The 25,215-nt window shown below is 61.0% G+C and overlaps 1 protein-coding gene across 3 annotated transcripts in view; it reads right to left on the bottom strand.

Moving 5' to 3' along the window:
- Positions 1-9,439: 9,439 nt before the first annotated feature.
- PACS2 (phosphofurin acidic cluster sorting protein 2) overlaps positions 9,440-25,215 on the bottom strand; it is a 63,360-nt gene continuing 47,584 nt past the window's right edge. For 2 of the 3 annotated variants that reach the window (XM_032622949.1, XM_032622948.1), the window contains exons 12-24: positions 24,948-25,090; positions 23,405-23,537; positions 22,994-23,098; positions 22,671-22,777; positions 22,180-22,334; positions 21,621-21,731; positions 21,069-21,177; positions 16,692-16,734; positions 15,237-15,279; positions 14,794-14,929; positions 13,770-13,996; positions 13,396-13,509; positions 9,440-12,581 (exon numbers count right to left, since the gene is read on the bottom strand). In XM_032622949.1, the coding sequence (XP_032478840.1) occupies positions 12,463-12,581; positions 13,396-13,509; positions 13,770-13,996; positions 14,794-14,929; positions 15,237-15,279; positions 16,692-16,734; positions 21,069-21,177; positions 21,621-21,731; positions 22,180-22,334; positions 22,671-22,777; positions 22,994-23,098; positions 23,405-23,537; positions 24,948-25,090 (1,545 nt within the window). In that variant the 3' untranslated portion in view covers positions 9,440-12,462. Of the gene's footprint in view, positions 12,582-13,395; positions 13,510-13,769; positions 13,997-14,793; positions 14,930-15,236; positions 15,280-16,691; positions 16,735-21,068; positions 21,178-21,620; positions 21,732-22,179; positions 22,335-22,670; positions 22,778-22,993; positions 23,099-23,404; positions 23,538-24,947; positions 25,091-25,215 lie in introns of those variants that run through there. The other variant, XM_032622950.1, reaches the window with a different exon arrangement.

The following is a 25,215-nucleotide window of genomic DNA, read 5'->3' as shown; positions in this document are numbered from 1 at the left end:
CTGGGGCTTCCTCAGGAAGGTGACTGGCGTGCACGCTGTTTCCAGTGCAACCCACTGTTCCCGGCCGCCTAGGTCTGGGAACTGGCCCGAGCCCTGCAGGGCCAGCGGCTGGAGCACCAGGCCCAGCGTGGCCTTGCTCAGCCTCTCCCCTGTCCTCCTGGAACTTGTTCTGAAGTGCCCCTCCGGGCCTCTAGCCCTACTTCCGCGCTCACCTGCGATTCATCTGAGCCTCTCGGGGCTGTGTCCTCGGTTAACCCAGGACCAGCCGTGCTCACCAGCCCTTCCTCCGGGACCAGGCCAGACCCTACTCATTACAGGAAGCTCCACTTCCGGGACCTGGAATTTGTTTTGCCTCGCCCCGTTCCATCAAGGGATCTCCCGTTCCTTCTTTTTTTTCTTCCCTTTTTACATAGTTTTTTTTACTGGGATAAAATGCACATAACGTAAAATGTACCATTTTGACCATTTTTAAGCGTACAGCTCACTAGCATAAACACATTCACATTGTTGTACGACCACCACCAACATCATCTCCAGAACTTTCCACTTCCCCAAACTGAGACTCTGTCCGCATTAAACTCACTCCCCGCCCCTCCTCCAGCCCCTGGCACCCGAACTTCTACTTTGCCTCTAAATCTGACCCCTCTAGGGGCCTAATGAGTGGCCCATACAGTGTCTGTCCTTCTGGGCCTGGCTTATTTCACTCAGCATCATGTCCTCGGGGTCCATCCACGTTGTGTCATGTGTCGAAAGGTCTTTCCCTTTTAGGGCGGAGTTATACTCCCATCGTTTGTTTTTACCACACTCAGCCGTCAATGAACACTTGGTTTGCTTCTACCTTTTGGCTATTGTGAATAGTGCTACTGTGAACGTGGATCTACGAGTACCTGTTCGTGCCTCTGCCTTGGATTCTTTTTCTACTCAGAATTGGAATTGCTGGATCATATGATGAATCTATGCTTAACTTTTTGAGGAACCTCCATTCTGTTTCCCGTGGTGACTGTGCCATTTACATCCCACCCAGCAGCGCGCCAGAGGTCTGACTTCTCCACACCCTCACCGGCACTTGTTCTTTTTTTCTAAATTATCATTATAGCCACATCCTAATAGGTGTGAAGTGCTATCTCACCGCGGTTTTGACTTGCGTTGCCCTAGAACTAATGTAGTTGAGCATCTTTTCATGTACTTGCTGACCATTTGTGGATCTTTGGAGAAGTGTCTATTCAAGTCCTTTGGCCATTTTTGAATCGAGTTATCGGTTTTGTTGCTGTTGTTGAGTTTTAGGAGTTCTCTATATATTAAGGATATTAATCCCTCAGCAGATATGGGTTTGCAAATACAGTTGACTCTTGAACAACATGGCTTTGAACTGCATGGGTCTGCTCATACATGGGTTTTTCTCAATAAATGTGTACTAGAGCAGCGGTCCCCAACCTTTTTGGCACCAGGGACCGCTTTCGTGGAAGACAATTTTGCCCTCGGGGTGGGGAGGGGGGATGGTTCAGGTAGTAACGCCAGTGATGGGGCGTGGCAGATGAAGCTTCGCTCCCTCACCCACTGCTCACTTCCTGCTGTGCGGCCCCGTTCCTAGCAGGCCGCGGACTGGCAGTGGTTAGGGTTAGGATGTGGAACTTCAAATACAGAGGGCCAACTATAAAGTTCTACTCAGATTTTTGACTGCTGGGCAGGGGGTCGGTGCCCCAACCCTCGAGTTGTTCAGGACTCGATTATGCTTTCTCCCATTCCACGTGCTGCCTTTTCCCTCTGTTAGCAGTGTCCTTTGATGATCAAAAGTTTTGTTTTTTTTGTTTTTTTTTTTTATAAATTTATTTATTCATTTATTTATTTTTGGCTGTGTTGGGTCTTCGTTTCTGTGCGAGGGCTTTCTCTAGTTGCGGCAAGCGGGGGCCGCTCTTCATCGCGATGCGCGGGCCTCTCACTGTCGTGGCCTCTCTTGCTGCGGAGCACAGGCTCCAGACGCGCAGAGCTCAGTATTTGTGGCTCACGGGCCCAGCTGCTCCGTGACACGTGGGATCTTCCCAGACCAGGGCTTGAACCCGTGTCCCTTGCATTGGCAGGCAGACTCTCAACCACTGCGCCACCAGGGAAGCCCCTGATCAAAAGTTTTTAATTTTGATGAAGCCCAATTCATCTATTTTTACTTTTGTCGCCTGTGCCATTGGTGTCATATCCAAGACGTCATTGCCAAATCCAGCGTCAGGATGTTTCCCCCTGTTTTCTTCTAGGAGTTTTATAGGTTTAGTTCTTACGTCTACGTCTTTGAGCCATTCTGAGTTAATTTTTTTACGTGGCATTAGGTAAGAGTCAAACTTCATTCTTTTGCTTGTAGATATCCAGTATTCCCAGCACCGTTTGTTGAAAAGACAGGGAATTCCCTGGCGGTCTAGTGGGTAGGACCCTGTGCTCTCGCTGCCAAGGGCCCGGCTTCGATCCCTGGTCAGGGAACTAAGGTCCCACAAGCCACGTGGCGAGGGCAAAAAAGCCCCAAAAACAAAAAAAACGCCTTCTGCCGTTGAACAGTCTTGGCAACCTTGTCAATTATTATTATTTTTTATTTCCGAGATGCAAATATCGTGTATTACAAAAAGTTTATTATATTCATAAATTATAAGAGAAAAAACAATGAAGTCATTTCCGAAGATGTCAAAAGGGGACATAATAGAATTTAACAAGCATTTCTAATTCAATACAAGTTATTAGCGTATTACAACAAAAAGAATATAAGAGAAACTAAAAGCAACATTAAATTAGATTAACAGTGAAACACTAGCAGCCATCCCATTAAAGTCAGGAAGACAATGATACTCACCATCACTGCTATTTAAATCATGCAGGAAATCAATTTAGTAGGCCAACTAAAGACAATTCTAAAAATATTAGAAGAGACAAACTTTTCACTATTTTCAGATGTTATCATTGTCTTCCTAAAAATTTCAAGAAAATGAACTGGGAGAGGACTTCCCTGATGGTCCAGTGGTAAAGAATCCACCTTACAATGCAAGAGACACGGGTTCAATCCCTGGTCAGGGAACTAAGATCCCACATGTTGTGGGGCAACTAAGCCCGCGCCACGACTGGAGAGCCTGCGTGCCTCAAATCACCGTGCCCACGTGCTCTGGAACCCGCACACCACAACCACAGAGCCCACGTGCCTTGGAGCTCGCACGCCACAACCACAGAGCCCACGTGCCTTGGAGCCCGCACGCCACAACTAGAGAGAAGCCTGTGCACCACAACGAAAGATCCCGCATGCCACAGCGAAGAGACCCAACACAGCCAAAAATAAATAAAATAAATAAATATTTAAAAAAAGGTTAACTTGGTTTTTTTTTAAAAAAAAGAAAACGAGCTGGTAAATTATTAGAAAAATAAGAGTGTAGTATAATAACAAATTAGAAAATAAATATTCTGAAATAACTGGCGACAGATAGAAATGTAACAGAAAAATCCATTCACAGTTGTGACAATAAAGCGGTCAAATATCTAGGAGTAAGTGTAAATTTAAAATAAATGAATAAAATCTATATGAAGAAAACTGTTCAACATTGCTGAAGAACACAGAAGAAAACCTGAACATGTGGGGTGACATACCATGTTCATAGATGAGGAAATTCGATATTGTCAAGATGTCAATTTCCCCCCAAGTAGATTTTTAAATCCAAAGCAATTCCATTAAACATATACTACATTTGAAATAGTGAAAATGTATAATCTACATAAAAGATGAAAATAGCGCAATAAACATTTGTACACCCCTCACCTCAATTTACCAGTTGTTAGCATCTTGCCACCTTTACTTCATCTCAACTACTTTTATTTTCTGAACGTTTCGAATGTAAGTTGCAGACAGCAATGTCACTTTGCCCCTGAACACTTCAACATGCATCTCCTAAGAATTAAGGCATTTTGACACAGCCATACTCATCAGTTTCACACTTGAGACAGTTAACAGTAATACTGCAGTTCCACCAAAAACAGTGCTCGTCAAATTTTACTATAGGCGTGAGCCACCTGGGGATCTTGTGAAAATGCAGACTCTGATTCGGTGGGTCTGGAGTGATGGCTGAGGTTCTACGTGTCTAACAAGTTACCAAATGCTGCTGCTGGTCTGGCAGAACACGCTTGGCGTTTCAAGGATCAAATATTGTTCCTTCCATACCCCCTTCCCAGGTTATCACTCCTCTCTCCTGGTCTAAAGAAGGAACCATTATCTTGAACTTGGTGTAGTTTACTCCTATGCATGTTTTCATACACTTATTAGATATAGGTATCCCTTAACTATATACCGTATGTTTTCCATATTTTTGAACTTTACATACGGTATCACAATTGAACACGTGCTTGGGCAACTTGCTATCTTCATTCAGCATTATGTGAGGTTTATCCATGTTGATAAATGTAGTTCTGAGCCATTCATTTTAACTTCAACAAATCTTCCCCAAGGAGATATGGCTGGTGGGTAGGCTGGCCGCAGAGAACTCGCAGAAGTGTGGTGATGGAGGAGTTGGTATTTGGAGTTGGACATTAACCAGGCTGCTTCATTTTCCATTGTGAGGTTGTAATTCACAAACAACCTAGCTTATACAGTTCTGGAGGTGGGAATTCCAACATCAAGGCTCCAGAATATTCGATATCTGGTAAGGGTCTGCTTCCTTGTTCATAGATAGCCATCTTCTTGCTGTGTCTTCATGTGGCAGAAGGGCCCGTGTCAGTTATTTTGACTTTGCTCATGGTGTATATTTTGCCTTGATGGAGGGTTTTTGTTTGTTTGTTTCTCTCATGTGGTTAAATGTATCTCTCTTTGCTTTTATGGCTTCTGGACTTTGAGGCTTGGTTAGAAAGGCTGCCCCTACTCCACGGTTATAAAGGGATCTGCCCAGGGTTTCTTGTCGTACTTTTATGGTTTTCTTCTTCTACATTTAAAATGCTCATCCTGGTACTCTGTGACAGGTATGCTCATCCTGGTACTCTGTGACAGGTATGCTCATCCTGGTACTCTGTGACAGGTGTGGCTACAACGTACTTTCTTCTAGGCAGCTGCACAGCGTCCCAGCGTCAATCAAAACCACCGCCTCCTCTCCCCAACAGCCACGGATCTGAGGTGCCATCTTCAGCCCACACTAAGTGTCTGCAGGCATGTGGGTCAGTTTCCACATTTCCTATTCCACACTGTGGTTCATGCATCACATGACAGGACACTATCGCCTTGATAATCGAAGCTTTGTGATATGAATTCATGTGAGAGCTGAACCTATTCTTGCTTATTTTTCTATTTGACCAGTTTGCCAAATTGCCAAGGGAAGATGAGCGTTTAGCAATTTTAATCGTCGATGACGCTGAGCTGTGAAGCGCCTGGGGAGAACCCTCTGTGCTGGTGAGTCTTCCTCTCCAAGAACACGGTGTCTTCCCACCGCCAAGTCTCTTGGTAACGCCCTGGAGTGTTTTAAAGTTTCTCTCAAACAGGTTTGCACTATTTCCTGTTAAGTTTATTCCTGTTGTCAAATGTGCCTTTTTCACTCATTTATCTTCTAGAGTCTGTTTACATCTATAAAGACTACTGATTTCCGAGCAGTTGTCTGCACCCTCTTCCCAAACCCTCTGCTGTGGACGGACTCCAGTCCACTCTCCTGTGCTGGCGGGGCGCAGTCACGTGTCTCCCGTGATGCTGGCGTCACCTCCTCCGCAGCTGCTCACGTTCTCCGCCCCTCTTGCTCCGCTGCGTGGGCCAATGTTTCCAAGATGGCGCAGGTCACCTCGCGGATGGTGACACATCTCCAGCTCTGCTCTGCTCTGCCTGGCACTGTGGTCCTTCTGACTCCTTTTTTTCCAGGTGTTTTGCTCTCCTTCATGACAGAGATCTTCCCCGAATGTCTGGTGCCCTTGGCTGTTAATTCGTGTTTAAAGCGGGGACTGGGGCTTCCCTGGTGGCGCAGTGGTTCAGAATCCTCCTGCCAATGCAGGGGACACAGGTTTGAGCCCTGGTCTGGGAAGATCCCACATGCAACTAAGCCCGCGCGCCACAACTACTGAGCCTGTGCCCTAGAGCCCGTGAGCCACAGCTACTGAGCCCGCGTGCCTAGAGTCTGTGCTCCGCAACAAGAGAAGTCACCCCAATGAGAAGTCCGTGCACCGCAACGAAGAGCAGCCCCCGCTCGCCACAACTAGAGAAAGCCTGCACGCAGCAACGAAAACCCAACACAGCCAAAACTAAATAAATTTTTAAAAAAGAAAAGAAAAGAAAAAGAAAGCAGGGACTGATAGTTGATATCAATGCGGGCAGACTGGGGCTTGGTAGCTGGGGCAGCTTCCCGTTTCTGCGGCCTGAACCATGCAGCTGGGAGCTGACTCTCCAGCTCTGCCCACTCTGTGGCCACCCACTGGAATGTGGCTGCCACCTCCTGTTGGTCGGCCCTCCAGCCCAATTCTGCCCTGTGTGTTCTTGCCTTCCTCAGAGCCCTCTGCAGTCGTTTCGGTGGGACTCCTCAGAAGCAGAGAGGCCCAGGTTTGCCCAGCTTTCTGTGTGAGGCTGCACGTCTGCAGACCCTTGTCAGGGTAGGTCTTCTCAGACCTAGGCCTCAGCCTGAGGTCGCTGCCCTTCTGTGAGCACGTGTCCCCACCATGTGGGGCGCTGGGACCCTGCAGTGACCACTGCAGATGAGGGCGGCTCTCGTGGGACTCGGGCTGGAAAGGGCAGGGACCAAGGGACTGGTAGGGCCAAGCTGTGCCAGCCGGGCTTGTCCCTGAAAGACGATGCCTGACAAGGTCCAGGTGTGGGGAGACCCCTGGGAAGAGCCTTCCGTGCCGAGGGTGCACCAGGCAGGGACAAAGAGGATGGACACCCTGCAGGACAGAGAGACAGCAGCCTGGTGCGCCCGTCAAGGCCACGGCAAGTGGCTGACATCGCCCAAGGGCTGGCAGCAGTGGAGGGAAGAAGCAGGATGACACCGGAGGAGCGGCCAGGGTGTGGGGGACACTGCAGGGACTCTGTGCCCCCAAGTCAGAAAGCTGGGAGTCTGCGGAGAGGGGTCTGCACCCCTTCCCCACCGCCCCAGAAGCCCCTCTCCTCTGTGCCACGTCCTGCCTCCCAGCCTCATCCCCACACCCCCCTTACCCACGGGGGCCCCCACCTCCCGGAACTGCAAACTTGGCAGGTCGCCCCTGCCCAGGAGCCGCCCGGCCCCTCCATGGGCAGGTGCGCGGTGGGATGGCCCCATGCCCCGGCCCCTCCCGAGGAGTCCTTGCCCCCGACAGGTACACGCTTGTGTGTTCTATGTCCTAGCTGGCCCATCCTGAGATGTCGGCCTCATGGAAGCTGAGGGGCGGCTGGTTTCCGGCAAGGGCACAGCTGGTAGGGCACCTGGAGCCCGCTTTCCTTCTCCACCACCTTTTCACGTAAACCTTTGACCTCGGGAACACCCACGCAGACGGGTCGAAGCGCACAGCTCCACGGGCTCCACGGAGCCTGGCCTGCCACAGCCCGGATCCTGACGCCCAGGGAACAATACAGAACTCCTGGGGGCGTGGCTTCTGTTGCTTGTGAAGCGCCCCCGGGGCCAGAGCAGCTGTGTCCTGTCCCCTCACCGCTGCACGGGGACCGAGCAGCTGCCCACCCACTGCCCACCCCTCCAGACTGCGGCTGTCTCAAAGTAAAGCCTCCAGAAACATTTTGGCCAGACTCTGGTTGACAGGTCCCCCTGCCGACTGCCCGCCTTCCCGGTCAGCAAGACACCGTCCCTGCTCTGGGGGCAGAGCTCCCCCTGACTGGGATCCCTCCGCTCGGTGGTGCCCGGGGTTGGGTTGGCCGGCAGAGGGGCAGAGCCCACAGCTGTGGGGGACAGGAGGGGCCACGCCCACCTTGGTGCCCACCCAGGGCTCTGGGAAGAGAAGGCTGACGCTCTGCAGGGCCCCCAACCCAGCACCTGCTTCCTATGAGACGCTGTTCGGCCCTCCCTCAGCGCGAGAGGCCCCTCTCCACCCACACCTCCCCGGCCAGTCTCCGGGGTTTCCAGAGAGGAGCCCGGGGGCCCAGAGGCCACGGCCCGCTTCAGCTTACCCGGTCCCGAGTCTGCAGCACCTGCCGACTGCTGCTCGGGGCCCCGGGCGGGCCCCGGGCCACCGCTGGGCTTGGTGGAGCCGAGGGCTGCCCGTTCTCTTGGGACGGCTGCGACTCTGGCATCTTCCCCAGGAAGGCCTTAAACAAACGCTTCCCGCTGTCCATCTCCAGCCCCTTGGGGGGCTCGCCTGCACCTCTGGGGCTCTGGGGGTAGGTGCCCACGGCTACCTGGGCCTTCGGGCAGAGGGAGGCCGCGTCAGGATCTGCGGGGCTCATCTTCCAGCCACTGCCCAGACAGTGCTGGGTGGGCCTCAGCCAGGGACACCCAGCAGGGTCGACCCCCTTGGGTGTCCTGGGTCCCCAGCTCCTACAGCCATTCTTCTCCACATGGTCAAGCCAGGCCGGAGCAGCTGGGCCGCCGCCCTGCTCGGCCTCCTGCAGGCTCCCCCAGGGACGCCCCCTCTCCCACCGCGGCTCCAGCTCCTTGCGTGTGCCCCCAGACGGCCCAGGTGCGTCTCCTCAGGACCCTGCCTGCGGGGCGCACTGAAGGCGCGGAACGACCAGACGAGAAAGAAGGGCCCCCCCCAGCTCTCCCCGTCCCCCTCCTCCCGACCGCTGTGACGCCCGACCCCTCACCTCGACGCCCCCGGGCCACACCCCAAGGTCCAGGCTCTGCGCCCCCCGCCCGCACGACCATGCGTGAAGACGGCAGCCGGCCCCTCTCCACTCCATGGGGTCTGGGGATGAGGAGTTCGCTGAGGGGTGTCAGGGCAAGGGTCATGGGGACACACGGCGAGCGTCAAAGGGAAGGAACCATGGGAGGTGGCGGCCAGCAGGGGAGGGGCGGGATACACTACGGGTACGGAGGTGGGGGAGAGGTGGGGTACACAAGGGGTGCAGGGGTGGGGAAGGGGCGAGGTACACAACCTATGGGAGCGGGGGTGGGGCGGGCCCATTGTGGTGGGTGGGTCAAAGGGTGGGGCCCACAGCAGTTCTGAAAGGCCCGAGGGGGCGGACTCGAGCCCCACGAACTTCCGCTTCGACAGGCTCCGCCCTGCCGTTTCCGCTTCCGGCCCGTTTCCGTGCCTGCGTCCTGGTCTCGGTTGTCAGGGGCCGACCGGGGTTCCGCTCGCCACGCGGACCTGGTTCCGCTCCGGTGCCCATGGCCCGGGGCTTCATCTCGGGCTCTCGAGGGGTCCCGGCCCCGCGCCGCTCGGGGGGGCTCGCCTCGCAGACGCCCCCGGCCGTCCGCGCCCCGAACCCAGGCCCCCTTGGGTCCCCGCCTCGCGTGGGGGCCTCGGAGCGCCGGCCCGCGACGGGCGGGCGGAGCTCGCGCCTGGACGGATGGAGGGGCCGAGGCTGCTCGAGAGGAATCACACAGCAGGCGAGGGAGGGCCTGGGAGTGCTCCCCGCGTTTATTAGTGTCGCATCAGCACCTTAAAATACTCCACGTGGTCACATAACGTGAGATTAGAATCTGTTTTCCAAAAACGCTATTTACATTAATCCTGTTTTCCATTAAAAAAAAAAACAAAACAAAACCTAGCAACACGTACATCCTAGAAACCAAACAATGCACAAAGAACTGGACGGGGGGTCTGCAGGAACGCACGGCGGCACCCCTTAGCCTCCCCTGGGGGAGGGACCCCCAAGCCCAGTCCTCAGGCCCCTGCCAAGGACTTATCTTCCTCTCCACTGGAGGACAGGACGGGTCTCGGGAGGGGGTCAAGGAACAGGTGTAGGGGTCAGGCAACTGGCCTTTGGGAGCAAGTGGCCCGGTCTTGTCATGAGGAACCTGTTCTGGGACAAAGGCCAGTCAGGTCTTCATATCTGGGAGCGAGGACAGGGCAGCAGTGCTGGCCCTGGCTGCTCTGATCTGCCTGCCGCTGCACAGAGACCTTTGGTTCTGGGCCCAGAGTCCCTCTCCTTCCGGATCTGCAGCTGTGACACGGACTCGGGACACCGGCCTGCATGCCCTGAGGAGATGGGGACCCAGGGGACCAACACGAGGAGGGAGAAGCAGTGGCCCAGATACAGGGCTGGAGCTCACCTCCACGGGACCTCAGCGAGGGCAGAGCTTGCCCACACCATGCCACCAGGCCCACGAGGAGCCTGGCCTTACCCGAAGGTGGCTGGTGGCTTAACCTTTGAGTCCTAAGGACCACTGGTCCTGTCCCGTGGGTCATGGTCTGGGGCCCGTGTTCCTCACATGCCCCCACCGCCCTCCACATGCTCACGGCTGCACTGGCTCAGTCACAGACGGCTTTGGCTTCTGCATCACCTTCCTCCCAGGGACAAAGTGCTTTTGTATGTATCCTCAGAACAGCTCCATGAGGTAGGCTGGGGAAACGTGACCATCCCCGTTTAGCCGATGGGGAAACCGAGGCACCGGCGTGAGCAAGGCCCAGGTCTCCGAGTTATGGGGGTCGGGGTCATCTGCATGACCTCCTGGGCCCATAAACAGTGTGGCCGGTGGGCCCCGTGGCACTGGACAGACCACAACTGGGCTCTGCAGGCCCAGCGGCACAGGGTGGAGGTGCTGGGTGTCTTCTCCTTGTCGGTACAAGGACAAAGGGAGGCGTGAGGAAGACAGCTCACAGTAGGGATGGATGGGACAGCCCCCTTCGGCCCTTCTTCTAAAACTAGCTCTGCAGCTGGAAAGCCAAGTCAAGGGTGTGTCACCTGCACCTCCTTCCTGTTGAGTGTGACCTTTGGAAACTCGAGCAGTAACCAAGGCCCTGAGGCCAGTGGTGGGAACGAGGGGGGAGGCTCAAGGTCCCCAGGCTGCCTCTGAGTGTAGCCGCAGGTAGATGCTGCACAGGCCGCCCAAGGGGTCCTCGGCTCAGCGGCCTGCACTCTCACCCAGGTCCTTCCCAGGGAGGGGCAGGGCCCCTGGTCCAAGGTCATGTCCAAATGCTGTCTGCCAGCTAGGTCCAAGGCCCTCAGCCATGGACACTCGGACCCCGTACAGCCACCTGGGGGAGGTAAGCAGGTAATAAAATAGGCCATTTTCCATCCACTAAGCGGGATCCCTCTGTACCACGGGCTGTTGGTGAGGCCTGTCCTCCAGAAGAGCGGGAAAGGCCTGCAGCCTGTCTGCGTTTGGCACTGTTTCTGAGCACAGCGTGTGTGGCTCTCGGCCCTAGGAAACTGGGCTCACGGCCCCCTGGGTGGGTCACCACGGTCCTACCGCCACAGCTGCCAAGGGGCAGGAGCTGGGGGGCTCTTCCTGTGGAGTGCTGGGGTGCAGGCCTGTGGGGCAGTGGGAGGACTGGCGAGGACCCTGGCCTCAGGTGGAGGGGAGGCTCGCCCCCCTCCGCAGGGACCCAGACCACAAACACCTCCGACCTGAGGAGCCCGGCCTAGAGGTGGGGCCCCAGCTTCACCCACAGCCCCAACGGGGCTTGGCCCCTATGGTCTGGCCGCCTCGTCTGGGCTCTAACTGGCCACATTAGGGTTTCAGATGACAAACACCTGGCTGCCTGGCCAAACACCTCCCAGCCAGCAGGGGGGCTGGGGTGGGGGCAGGAGGTGGCAGCTGCGGAAGCCACTGTGCCCACTAAGTTTGGGGCGGGCAGAACTGGCAGAAGCAGAGCGGCGCCGCGGGGACGGCCAGGGGGAGCAGTGGGTGTGGGGGGCTGGGACCCCGGGCAGCGCAGCTGCTCTGCCTCAGCCCTAAGGGGCTGTCGGGGCTTCAGAAGAGCAACGTCTTTTTGGCAGCTACATCGCAACATGTATTTGAAAGCATTAAAAAATCCGCGACTATAAAACCGCCACTGCCCCCTGTGGCTGGAGTTCAGTGGGATCCACGAGTGGGCGGTGCCGGGGCATCTCTTGCCTGGTTGGTGGCTGGGGCCCAGGGCTGGGCTGACTGGCCTGACTGGCCTCTGTTCCGCCCAGGACGCCCCCGACAGAAGGCTGGCCTTTGGCCTCTGGCCACCCAGCTCGGTGCCTGGGCACACAGGCAGCCTGAGGTCGGGGTGGCCGCCTGCCGGACCCTGGCTCCGAGGAAGTAGAGTCCTGGCTTTCAGGAAGGACAGGACGCAAAGGCAAGAACCCTTCTTGTTGGGGGGCTGGGTGGGGGGAGTCCTGAGGCCACAACACACCTTCCACGATTCTCAAGTTCAACACTGTCCACCTGACCTCCCACCCCTGCCGGAACGTTCTGGTTAAGAAGCAGAGCAGTTGTGGGGTCCCGGTGGGGGGCTGCCCCGTTAGTTTCCAGGTAGTGAGCACGTTCATACTTAAGACTGTTTTTCTCTGGGTTTTTAAGGGTCTGTCTCTGCAGTAAACTGAAATGTTAACAGAAAAGCAGCTGGGCCCTCCCGGCGCTCGGCCATCGCAGGGCTGCAGGGCGGGGAGCCGGCGCGGCCCCTTGGCAGGCGGGGCTAAAAGGTGGACTTGGAGTGTCCGAAGATGCAGATGGGGAAGTGCTTGACGTGGGAGGACCACTGGGCCGCCAGCTGGAAGAACTTGACGTCGTTCCACTCCACACCGTCGATGAGGACTGTGGGGGACAAGACCGCCTGACCCACCTGCCCCTCCTCCAGGCCGTGGCACAGAACGAGGCTGGATGGCCTGACACCCCCGGGGACTCCCAGGCTCCCAGGCGACACTCGCTGGTTCTCAGTGGCCCCGTAGGAAGAGGTCTGGGACGGCCCAGCCCACCTTGCTGACCTTCCTGCCAGCTGCCCACCACCGCCCCCACGGCCAGCCCCTCCCCGACTTCAGGGGACCTGCTTGTCCACAGCCCCTCTGCCTCAGCAGGGGTCTGCAAACCCAATTTAAAACACTCTCCACTTAAACCAGAAAATCAACAGAGGCAGGCAGACGTGAGCTCGTGAAAAAAGAAAAATCTCGAGAGCTCCATATTCTGTTAGCTGCAGAGTATCTTCTATAGAAAGGCTGAGAGAAAGCACAAAGGGCTGAGAAAAGCCATTCCACGCACACGAATAGCCTCATCCACGCGCGTTCAAAGCTTAAACTACGCGATATGACTTCATAGCAAACCAAAGCATTCCCTGAGGTGAACTTAGAAAAGCCACCCAGCTCGGCTCTGGTTTACTTCCATATCCTACCCGCCCACACACACTCCCGTTGGGGGACAGAGAGAGAGACAGAGAGACAGAGAGAGAGACAGAGAGAGAGGGAGGCGGTAGGGGGGCGGGAGGGGGGCGGGAGGGAGGCGGGAGGGGACGGGAGGGGACGGGAGGGGAGGGGAGGGGGCGGTAGGGAGGCGGGAGGGGGCGGGAAGGGGCGGGAGGGAGCAGGAGGGGGGGCAGGAGGGGGCGGGAGGGGGGCGGGAGGGAGGCGGCGCTCACCCCGCAGCATGTTCTGCTGGTGCTTGGCGGTGCAGATGAGCCGGCTGATGCCCTCAATGCACTGGCTTTTGGACTCCACATCCTTGTCCTTGGTTTTCTTGGGCAAAAACATCACTAGGAGGAAAAGGGGCTGTGCTGTCCTCCCGTTGTCCCTCAGGGATGGGGGGGTAGCAGGGGCTGTGGGCTCACCTCGGCCCTCGGACCCTGCTCATCTGGACCCCCTTCCGCACGGACCCTGCCTGCCACCGCCCGCCCACCAGGAGGCCTTTGCCCGGGGCTCTGGTCAGAAGCGGCCCCCAGGCCTGTGGTGCCCTCGGGGCCTGCCCGGCGGCCCCTTCGATTGTCCCGACAGCCAGCCTGCCTCCCCACCTCACCCTTCTTGTTCTTCTCCTTGGTGACCACGGTCATGGACATGGTGGGCGTGGCCGCAGCCTCGCCGCTGCTGGGCAGCCTGCTGACCTGGAGAGACCGGAAGGTGCACTTGAGTGTGTTTTTGGTGGTGGGCGGGTCCTTCCTCTCCGCATCTCTCTTCCTGTCTGCGGGCTGGGCTGCCGTCCAGTAATCCACCTGCAGCCCCATCAGCTCGGCGCCGACGCCCTGGCTGTGAAAGACGAGGGAGGCTCACCCCTCCGTCCTCAGCGGGTGACGGCAGCACCCCCACGGCTGGCACCGGCGAGGAGGTGCCCGCTGGTGCCTGTGCTGCCCGACATCGGGGGACCACCGGCAGCAGCTGAGGCCGGAGGGGAGCTCGGGGCCCAGAGCCCGCTGGCGGGCCGTCCTGGTCTCCTGGGGCAGCCCCATCTGCACCCGTGGCTCCAGCATCGTCACGATGCTGGGGTCACCCAGGAGTGTCCAGACCTGCCGCCCGCCCACGCTGCCGCTCTGTCTGGTGGGCCCAGGCCCACCGACCCCCTTGGAGGTGCGGTCTCAGGGCCCAAGTCCTCCCCGACCCTGCGGCGGTCCTGCCTGGGTGAGCTCTGCTCACGAGAGCCTCGAGGGCATCCGACGGGGGCTGCGGACCCCCCACCCACTGTCCCCGCGCCTTCTACTCACATCTGAGTTTTCAAAATCCCCTCTGTGTGCAGAGCACCCCGTATTTATACTCTGTAGTTCCCGTCCCTAGGAAGGCAGGGGGTGGGGCGAGGTGGGGAGACACCAGGCCAGGACTGAGCAGTCCAGCGCCCCGACTCACTTGTCTGATGAGCCTGGGTCGACACCACCACGGCCCCTGCAGGGCCGCTGAGCCCACCTTCTGCCCTGACCCTCTGCTTCCTGGCACCCCAGGGTACGGCCAGGGACCACGAGGAACTGCCAGTGTTCTCAGCACAGTCCCTGCTGCGCTGGGGGGACGGACGGCGTGAGCTGGTGGGCAGCGTCCGCCCACATGGCTGCATTTACCTGGGGGAGGACAGGCCCCCGCTCACCGACGGGGAGGAGGGCGGGGTGGGTGAGGCCTCCTTGGCCGCGGGAGATGTGGACGGCGGGGTGGACGAGAGTGCGCTGGAGCCCGAGGGAGCCGCGTCATCTGAGTCACCTTGGGAAGGAGTTGGGGGCCAGTGCTGAGCTCCCCCGCTGCTCTGCCCCAAGCCCTCTGGACCCAGACATGGCAGGGAGGCCAGGCAGCTGTGGGCTGGGTGGGGGCGTGTGTGGGAAGCGGGAGACCCCTCCCCCCGCCCTCCCCCCCCACCCCCGGCTTAGGCTGAGGGGGAGCTGTCAGGCCTCCAGGGTCAGGAGTGGCCCATCCATGGGGAACAGAAGCCCCTCAGCAAGGTGCGTGTTGGTGCTGGGGCTGCCCCGGCCCTCCTGCACCCCAGCCCCCAATGCAGGGATGATGGAGTTACCTGAAGTGGCCGAAGACGGCTCCACTATTCCAACCTTTACCACCTAGAAGGCAACGGGACGTGCTGGCAGTGGCCCGGGGGTGGTGCTGGGACTCCACACCGGGCAGGGACCTGTTTTCCTACCACCCATCCTCCATGTGCCCCCAGCCCCCAGGAACTCCTGGGGCCGAGCCAGGTCCCAGCCCCTCAGTCTGTGGGACAGAGCTAAGCTCAAGGGAGCCACAGCCTGCGTGGTCAGCCACGGCACGGGCCCTGCTGAGGGACCTCCCTGTGGAGGGGGCATGTTTGGGAGATGCCCTTGAATTAAAGCAAGCTCTGTGGCCATCCCTCACTCCCGGGACGAAGGCTGCCAGCCAGCCCCTGGCCTGGCCCTGAGCTGTGGCCAGCATTCAGGACACACGTGGCCTCCGGCCGGACTGGCGCCCTACCTCCACGAGCGAACCTCTCAGGTCCCACACCCTGGACTCAGCCAACTGCGTGCCTGTGAGACTGGCGGGCGCAGACGTCAGCGGGTCAGGTGCTGGAGTGAGGGAGCCCTGCCCAGTGGGGCACTAAGGCAGCCCTGGGGCCTGCTCCAAACCCGCGTGGGCTCCTGGTGGGGGAGGGGGGGCCTGGCCCCACCCTGACCAGGGCGGGAGCTGTGTCACGTGAAAGAAATCACGACAACGGCTCCTGCCTCGGTCACGCGGTGGCATCTCAAGTGCAGCCAGTGGGACAGCCCTCCTGTCACCGCAGCAGCTTCCTCAGGACGGGCTGCTCCGGACCAGCACCCTCCAAGTACAGCCAGCAGCCACCTGACGGCTGAGCAGTGAACCACGGCCTGGAGGCCCTGCTGTCTGCCAGGCTGCCGTACGGCTCTCACAGCAGAGGCTGGGCTGGAGACCACGGTGGGACCACAGGCTGTGGACGCGTGGCCTGGCCAGCGAGGAGTAGCCCTTACTCCTTGGCAGTGGGAAAAAGCAAAACCTCCCAACTTACAGGGATGATCCCAGCCGAGCAAGCCTGCCCTGCGGCTCCCGAAGGACAGAGGCAGCCCTCTGCCCCCACCCCAGGCGGGGCCTGTCCTGAGGCCCGCCGACCCTCGGTACCCCTTGAAGAGCTGAGCCTGACACCGGGCCCGGACACCCAGGACGGTGCTGAGAACTGGATTCTCACCCCCAGGTGGGCTGCCTGCTTCCGCGTGTCAGGCCCCAGCAGAGCCGGGGCAGCGATACGCTTGGGCTCGCCCCCCAACCGCAGCAAGAAAAAATGGAGAGCTTTAGGGTGGGAGAAATGTATAAGGCAAGTCCTCAGCTCAAACTGGTGAGGAAGGTTCTGGAACATATCAAGTTAATGCAAGAACAGAGTGATTATGGAAGACCTCTTGGCAGATAAACGGTCTCCCGGCAGCAGGTGGAGCCAGCCAGGAGGCAGCAAAGCTTTGCGCAGGGCACTGCCTGCCCGAGCAGTACTCACCCCTACGAAGGGAATGAACTTCTGAGAGGACTCTTCGTCGGGGCTAAGACGAGGGAAACAGACAGTTAGCGCTCTCCCCGAGGGACAGGCCCTTTCGGAGAGGCCCTGCCCCACCCACTGCCTCGCTCCCACCCTCCCACAGGACGCCTGGCCTGCACCTCAGACCCGCAAACCCTTCTGACATACGGCAAAGGCAAACGCATCTCTGCACCAAGGTCCAGAGGCCCACGGGACAGCCCAGAGGGGAAGGGTGGAGAGTGCAGCCTTGCCCAGGAATCCGCCACTCTGTCCTGGGGGCCTGGGACTCAGGGCAGCCAGCCCAGCCCAGCCCAAAGGTCTTCCTGCTGGCCCCACTCACTGAGCCCCGAGAGGCCGGCTTTCTGTGCCCCCAGGATGCCCCAGGAACAGTCTGGGCCTCTGCCAGTGATCGGGGGTGACTGGCCCGAGCCAGGCTAGAGAGGTTTTCTCCCAGATGGTCTGGGTAAAGCTGGTGCCCACTGTGGGGGGGCCTATCTCCAGGACTTTGGCCTCGGTGATGGGGTGCACACGCCACGTTCTAACAGAACGATGCCCCAAGAGGAGCCCGAGGGCGAGACTGAGGCTCTGTGGGCTGTGCTGCTGTACTGTGCCCACGGGCTCTGCAGGACTTCTGGCAGAACCTCAGCCTCGCCGGAACCGCTGGTCACAGCCCATCGGTGGCAAAGGCATCCGGTGTCCAAGGGCCCTGGGTGCGGGTGTTGGCAGGAGCCGAGGGAGTGCAAACCCGTCTCTTCCTCTCCCTCTTCCCCAGCCAGGGCCGTGCCTGTGGCTCAGCCGGCAGCAGGCTGCCCCCGCCTGGTGTCTGCCTCAGCCTGGGCTGTGGTCCGAGGGGTTCTCCCGCAGGACTGAGGCTCCACCGGCGGCTGGGAGAGCGCCTCCTTCTTGGCCGCCTCCGTGTAGGTCCCCAGGGCGGGGCCGGTCCTGGGCCTTCTGTCCCTCCCCCAGCTTCAGGGAAGATAGGCGCCCCTCCCCGCTTCCTCGGCTGGCGGCGTCCACCCAGCCGTGGGCCTGCTCTCCGAGCTGACCTCCCAGTTCCATTTGTCTCATCTCTCTAAACCAGAGCCTGTCGTCAAAGATTGACTCTTCTGAGGGTGAGTCCACGCGTGTGCGCCACGCAAGGCAGTGGCCCAGGGGTGTCACTCAGGGAGAAGCCTCTGCTCCAAGCAGGTGGTTGGGGGGCCTCCCTGGGTACCAACACCCGGGACCAGGGGGACCAGGAGCCCCACGTCGCCAGAGCCTTCAAGAGGCCCTCCCCTCCCTGCCCCTGTGGGGGGCGGAGGCCTGCACCTGGCTGGCGCTCCCCGTGAAGTGTGGCCACCAGCTGGCCAAGTGACCCTGGCCCAGGGGCCAGCACGTAGCGCTGTCAGGCTGGTCCCGGCAGGAGCCGCCGCCCCCCCCAAGGCGCCCCCGGGATCTGGGCACCCACGACCTCTGCCCCGGCACCACCCACCCCACCTTCGCAAAAGAGACAGCAAATGTCTTTGGGTGAAAGACCCTACAGGTTCAGTCCATCCGATTGAAAATGACCAGATTACCAGTCTCTCTCCCCCTTGCAAGCAGAGTACAGTTGGAAGAGAAAACTTCTCTTTTTTCACTTCAAGCAGTGAAACAACCCAAACCCTGCGCCCAGACCTCCTTCTGCATGCAGGGTGGCAAGAAGCAGGAAGCCGGGTGGGGTCGCCGGCCCAGCGCACGGAAGGCTCGGGCCCTCAGGGCTCCCACCCTCGGCGAGCCGCTGCCTGCCCCCCCCCCCCCCGCCCCTCCATTGGCACGCAGGAAGGCAGGCAAACGGGGGCCTCAGGAGACTGCTCGCCACAAACGCCACAGCCAAGCCGTGCCCCTGGGCCATGCAGACCACATCCAGAACGCGGCACGCGCCCGGCGGGACGGGGGTGACACCAGCTTCCACCGAGACCCCTCAACCTGGACTCTGGATGCGGAGGGGCACACGTGCTCTCGTCAGGGGCAGCGGACAGAATTCCTAGGGCCTGAGCCGTGGCTCTGTGGCAAGGCCCCTGGGCGTGGCTCCTGAGACCCGCACATGGGGGGAGGTGTAGCGTGCCTCCACTTGAGGTGGGGGGGGCTTGGAGGCTGAGGGGGCGCAGCCCACACGAGGCTGGTGTAGAGGCGCTGGGAAGCCCTCTAGCGGTTGCCCGGGGGGACCAACGGCGGGCCCGAGCCCAGGCCGGGAGCTGGCGCTGGGCAGATAGGCTCCTCCCTGCAGGTGCCCTCACGGGGCCTGGGCTGGAGAGGGACCAGAAGGGCCGTGCCCGCTGCCCATCCTCTCCTGGGTCTCATGACCCCTCCAGGTGGACAGCAGCCTGTTCTCTGTCACAGCAGGCAAAGGCCGACCTGCTGCGCTTCCAGCCCCGGGCTCCAAGCGTGGATGGCACGCTGCCTTCACAGGGCCCCACCCAGGGCATCCGGAGCCCCCACCCGACCCCCCATGCCGGTGTCACCACTGTAACGCGGAGGCGGGGGCACGAGGCATGGAGGAGGCTCAGGGTCTCCTAAGCCCCGGCTCGAGGCTCACGAGCGCCAACTGCAGCACAGTCGAGAAGCTGTGGCCCAGGCAGCGAAGCAGGCCGCGGACTCCTGGCGCCTTGGCTAAGGGGGGGCGCGGGGAGGGGAGGGAAGCCGGCGCAGGCCCACAGGACAGCCCGAGGGGTCAGCAGGGCACACCACGGCTGGTCTTTGTCTAGCCCCTGAGGCTTGTTTAGCAGGACAGTCCAACAAGCTTAGAACCCTCCTCCTGGTCTGTCCCAGGGCCCAGCAGAGAGGCCACTTGGGACCCAAGGACCCTCCCTGGGGGGCTTTCCCAGGAGAGCAAATAACCTGAGACCCATGGCAGAGAAGCGCCCTGAGGGACCCGGTGCAGGACGCCAGGCAGGCAGGGGCCCTGTGCGAAAGGGCAACTCTGGGAGCGTCCGGAGCTCAGCTCCCAACGGACAGCCAAACCGAGGGTGGAGCCGCCTTGGGAGAGACAAGCACTTCGCCCGCGTGCGGCGGTCCCATCCAGGTAAACACGGCCCGGAGCTGCTCTCTGCCGCCTGGGTGCAGGGTGGCGGGGACTTGGAGCCGGCCACTGACCACTGCCGCCACCCAGAGCGAGCTCCCCATCCCCTCTCCCCACCGCCCCCACGCGGAGGGTCAGCACGAACGCCATCCTCCCCCAGCTGCTAACACCACGTGCTGGGAGCAAGGCCCACAGTCGGAGAGTGGTGCCAGCACCCGGCAGCTCTCGGGGTGAAACCAGCCCCTGCTGCTAATTTAAGAGGTAGCGCCGCCGGGCTTCAGAGATGGAGCAACTCAGGGAGAAGTTCAATCGGCCATTTCTTAAACCCAAACTCAGGACTGAAACAAAGAGCCTGCCCTGCGACTTGCAGGCAGCAGGCTTTTGTCGCTGCAGCCGGGTGGGGGCCCGAGTGCAGGCCTGGCTAGGGCAGCTGGCAGGGCACCGGGGCCCACCTGCTGACCCTGCTAAACAGCCTTAAAGACCAGCCAGCGGGCGGAAGGGGGCGCGGGCCCAGGGACAGCGGTACCTGAGGGTAAAGTCAAAATGAAAGTTCTTTCTCCTTTTCAGAAAGCCACCAAAGAGAAAAACATGACGTTACTAGATGCTCAGGTGCGGCGAGGCACCCCCACGCACGGCACCAGCACAGCGGTCCCCGTGCCCCTCGCAGAGGAAGAGCCGGGAACCTTGCGCTAGGCTGTGCGCTGGGCACCTGCAGAGGCTTTGGCTCGATTCTACCTCCGCCTTAAGAAGCTGTGCGCCGTCCCCCCCGCCGACGGGAGCGGGGGAGCTATACTTCATCAGCCCGGCTGTGGTCTGCCTATTCCTGCCCTTCCCCACCCGGACGCCTCTGTCCAGGGGCTGGCTAAGGGGCCGCTCAATCCCCCAACCTGTGCGCCCATCCCCACCCCGTCCTGGGCACGGCCCCTGACCACCGTCCTGCACTGGGCGGGGTGAGAAACGGGTCTCCCTGCCAGGAAGCCCCGCTGCTGGAGGAGCGTGTGCCCAGGCGGGAGAAAGCAGGTCGCTCCTGGGGGCCAAGCACCAGGACTGCTATTCTTGTCGCCTTTACTACCGGAAGTCCCAACACACAACGAGAAAGAAAAAGCGACCAGCTCATTCTAACTTCGATGCGCGTCGGGAAAGGGTGCGGTGGTCGAGGAGAACTGGGGGCTGCTCGGATCCCAGCTCGGCTTCCCTCCCGCAGAGCCCAATGAGCAACCCGAGGAGCTGGGACAGCGAGAACTGCGGGCTGCCCGCCGAGACCGCGGAGGGACGGCGGGTCGCTGCCGCCGCCCCCCACCCGCCCAGGCCCCAGGAGGTACCTCTTCTGCTTGTAGGTTAGCATGGCCTCCGCGATGGGCAGCTGGTGGGCGCAGTTGGCCCCCGAGATGTACTGCGTGATCCTCGACACAATGTCCGGCGTGTCCTGCACTGCACGAGGAGACCAGGAGGGGTTCGTGGGGTGCTGCACGCCCAGCACCCCGAATCCAGGCGGCCATGCTGGGGGCGGCTGAGCGGCTCTTCTGGCCGCCACCCTCACGGGGTCCTGGGGAGGGCAGCGAGGCCTGTCCAAGTCCTGAAGAGCCCTCCCCGGGGGTCCGGTCATCAAGGACCTCTGCGGCTCACAGTGGGCAAAGGGAAGCATCCTGGCCGAGGCTCCACTGGCCCGGCCTGCTGACCCCACCTCCCTCCCAGGCGCTCAGGCCCCAGAGGGGCCTGAGAAAAAGGCAGACACACAGGTTGCATCTCAGGGGACAGCGAATGACTCGGGTTCTCACGGAGGCTTGGTGGGGTGGGCGCCAGGGCTGGGGGGGCGTGGTGACGTGGGCTCGAGGGCGCGGGCTCAAGGGGCACGGCCGGGGCCGGGGCCTCACCGGCGCTCTGGGCCTCCAGCTTGTTGAATAGGTCTCTCCAGGTCAGATCCTGGAAGAAGTTGTTGTACCTGTAGTCCACGGAGCCCAGGTATCTGGCCACCGGGTGGGAGCCTGCGAGCCGAGGGGAGAGCGTCAGCGTGTGCGGACCCCGCGCACAGTTCCGCGCCTCCCCGATCACTTCGGCCCCCAACCCCTGGTCCCCAAGGAAGCGGCTTCTCGGCCTCCTTGGAACACAGATCACTCGGCCGGACCAAGGTGTGTCCTGCAGACCAGACGGCCTCTCACGCTGCGGGGAGGGGTCTCCTCTACACCTCAGCCCTTCCCAGGAGACAGATTTGTTTGCAACATATTGCGTAAGCCAAAAAATGGGATTTTGGTTTTGATTTGCAGAGGATTTTGATAACTTTAAGAGGTTAATAACCAACCCCTGTTTGGCACTTTGACAACAAATCCAAGACGACATCGAGTCGCCCAAGTTGCGGGGCCTGCGGGCGCTCGGAGGGCGGACACCGCTGCCGGGCACCCGCGTGGCTCGTGCGGAATCAAGAGCGCCCCTCACCCAGCGGGATGACGAGGAAGCGCATGTAGCCCAGCCAGTCGGGGGTCTTGTGGGACAGCTGCTCCACGAAGAGCCGCAGAATGGCGCTGAGGTAATGCTGCGCTCCCGCCACGGCGATCTTCACGGGGGTCGGGGGCTGGGAATTGCAGTTGCAGCTGCGGTCCCGCAGGCAGGACGAGAGGGAACAGACGCCTCAGGGAGCCATCCCCGCCGCGAGGGCCGTCCTCGCTGGGCCCGAGGGAGGCCCCAGGGCGCCCCTGCTCCCCTCCACCCGGCCTGTCCCGCGGCTCACGCTGATGAAGCCACCGGAACCCAGGCCCCCCAGACCCGCCCAGGATTCCCCCAGCGCTGAGGAAGCTCCCGCCTGGGCCACTGCTCTCCACCCTGCTCTGGCAAGACTGTGGATCGGCAGGACGGAGCCACACAAAACGCTGGGGTGCAGAGATCCCCATGGACTCCCGGGCGGCAGCCACGGAGGGTGTGGGACTCACTATCTCTGTATCCGAGAGACGATGGTGCTGAAGGCCGCCTGGACGTCGGCAGCAGAGCACGTGCACACCACGGGGAGCGTGTGCCGCTGCAGGACGTCTGAGAGGAACTGGGAGGCGGGGGAGGGTGAGCCTCCGAGCCACCCACCACCAGCCTCGCCTGTGAGCGCGCCGCGGTCAGGGTCCTCAAACGGGCAAGGCTGGCCAGACACCCCTGCCACTGCATCCTGCGGGTGGACGCCCAGCCCCTGGACGCTCCACCCTGCAGAGGCTGCGCCGCCCCTCCCCCCTCCCCTCCGCGGGGAGGCTGCGCCGCCCCTCCCCACCTGCCCCTGCCAGTCCGAGGTGTTGACAAGAATGATGTTTTCGGGGAGCTGGTCATCGGAGATGAGGATGTGGTTTAACTGGTCGTACACAGTCTTCCTGGGGATCTGAAGACACAGTGCCCGCCGAACCCAGTGTGAGGGGAGCTGCGCCTGCCCCTCACCTGCTCAGCCCACTCCCTCTCCAGCAGCCACCTGGGAGCGCTCAGACACACGGCCTCGCTGTGGACAGCGGCCACGGGGCTGAAGGCGCCGCAGGGCCACTGCAGCCCACGGGCAGCGGGGCGGCAGCAGCAGCGGCAGTGGGCTGTCCCGACAAGCCCTCCGGGTAGAGAACAGGCGCCCTCGCCTGGAGCCGCCCGCCCTGGGCCAGCCGGGGGTGGCCGGGGTCCCCGCCCTGGGCTGGGCACCCACCTGCAGCTGGCTCCGAGTGTCCGGGCAGCGCTCGTTGTCCAGGCTGTTGGCCCGCTCATTCTGCGGACGCACCGGCTGCCGCTCCTTCAGCGATGTGCTCCGGCCCCGGCGGCCAGCCTGCTTCCCCTCGGCCCTGCGGGGGAAGGGACAGGCTGGGGCAGCCTGCAGGAACTCGCTGCCCCAGGCAAGGGCCACCCAGCATCAGAGGCGGCTGAGGATGGTCGTGGTGTGCGCTGTCGGGCAGCAGGGCCAAAGGCCACACAGAGCCCACCAACCCCAGAGGGCCCGAGGGGCACCTGAGCCCTCCCACGCCCGGGACACAAGCCTGGTGCAGCCTGGTGCCCAGCGGCCTGGAGCTCCTCCCGCCCCTGGCACAGGCCTCTGTGTGCCCCCGCCAGGCCAGGGCCAGCGCCCAGACCCACTGCTTCTGGAAACTTCCTGTCACAGAAACATAAGACAGGGCACCCTGGTGCTCGAGGTGCCTGTCCCGCTGGGTCTCACGCCAGGGCAGGGGCTGCCATCGGGTGAAAAGCTAGGCTGGGGGTTTCAATACCAAATGCCATATTAATGCTGGGTTTTGTTTCTCGTTTCTGTGAGTAGACTTGCGTGGGGTGGCGGGCAGGCGGTGGGCAGTGAGGGCTGATCTGTGGGGTACCACACTTGAAAATCGGGGCGTAAGGCCTGATGCAGCGTGCTGAGCGTCGGCTGCACGGGACCGCAGCCCCGGGAGAGGGCGGGGCGGAGGCCGACGCCGGCTCTGTGGCCCTCCAGGGGGCAGCGAGCTGCGGGGTGGGATCTGAGGCCCTGAGGCAGTGGTGGGCATGTGGCCAACTGCGGCCAGCGGCGGGGGTGGGGGAGGTGGGAGATGACCACACAGGGCAGCTCAGAGGGCGAGGGTGGGTGCCCAAGGAAGGAGCAGCAGAGCCGAAGCAAGGACCTGACCGAGGTGGGGGAGGGGAAGAGGGCACGTGAGGGACCCAGAAGGTTCGTCCACCACCAGGAAGCCACCTGAGGTCACTGCAACTCAGACCCCAGCTTTTGATGCAGCGCTCACCCGATTCCATGACCCACTCTGGGAGGCAGGGTCCCCGGGACCCCGGCCCAGTTGCCACCCCCTCCCCCGCCCCACAGACGTCCTGTGCTGGACGCCTCACACTCCGTGAGGGCTGCTGTACTCGTCCACACAGCCGCTGGGTCCAGCTCTCCCAACGCAGCGCACGTGGGCTCAGCAGGGCACACCCTACGTGCTCCGGCACCTAGCACAAGCCCTGCTCCACTCGTACAGTCCCTGGTCCAGGAGAACGTGAGTCAAGGACAGCAGGACCTCCCCTGCCCTTGGAGCAGGCAGCCACACCTCGGCCCGGTCGGACCTGCAGGCGGCTAGTTCGGTGCGGATGGGGGGTGGGGGTCCAATGTGGACCTCCCAGGACGGGCCTGGAGACCTGAGTGCTTCCCAGGTGACGCTCATCCGGTCAGACGGTCCCTCCCACACTGGCCCACACAGGCATCGCCGGCCTGATGGCCTCCCCGGGCGGCCAGTCACCTGGTGGAGGGAATGACCAGAGACTCTGTCTTGGTGATCCGCCCGCTGGGTGGCAGCTTCTCGGTGAACATGTCCAGGGCAGAGGTCTCCACCTCCGGGCTGTCCTCGGGCTGGGCTGGCTGCTCCCCCGGGGCGGGTGCGCTCTGATGGACAGAGAATGGCGCTGGTCGGGAACGCACGCCCCTCCGGGGCCTCCTCTCGGCCATGCGCTCCTGTGCCAGAGGGGCCTCGGTCTGGGTGAGGCTGCTTAGACCTCTCTTGGCCTGGT

The sequence above is a fragment of the Phocoena sinus genome, chromosome 2 (genome assembly GCF_008692025.1).
Source record: "Phocoena sinus isolate mPhoSin1 chromosome 2, mPhoSin1.pri, whole genome shotgun sequence".
Lineage (NCBI taxonomy): Eukaryota > Metazoa > Chordata > Mammalia > Artiodactyla > Phocoenidae > Phocoena > Phocoena sinus.
This window is presented reverse-complemented; position numbering and strand designations above follow the sequence as displayed.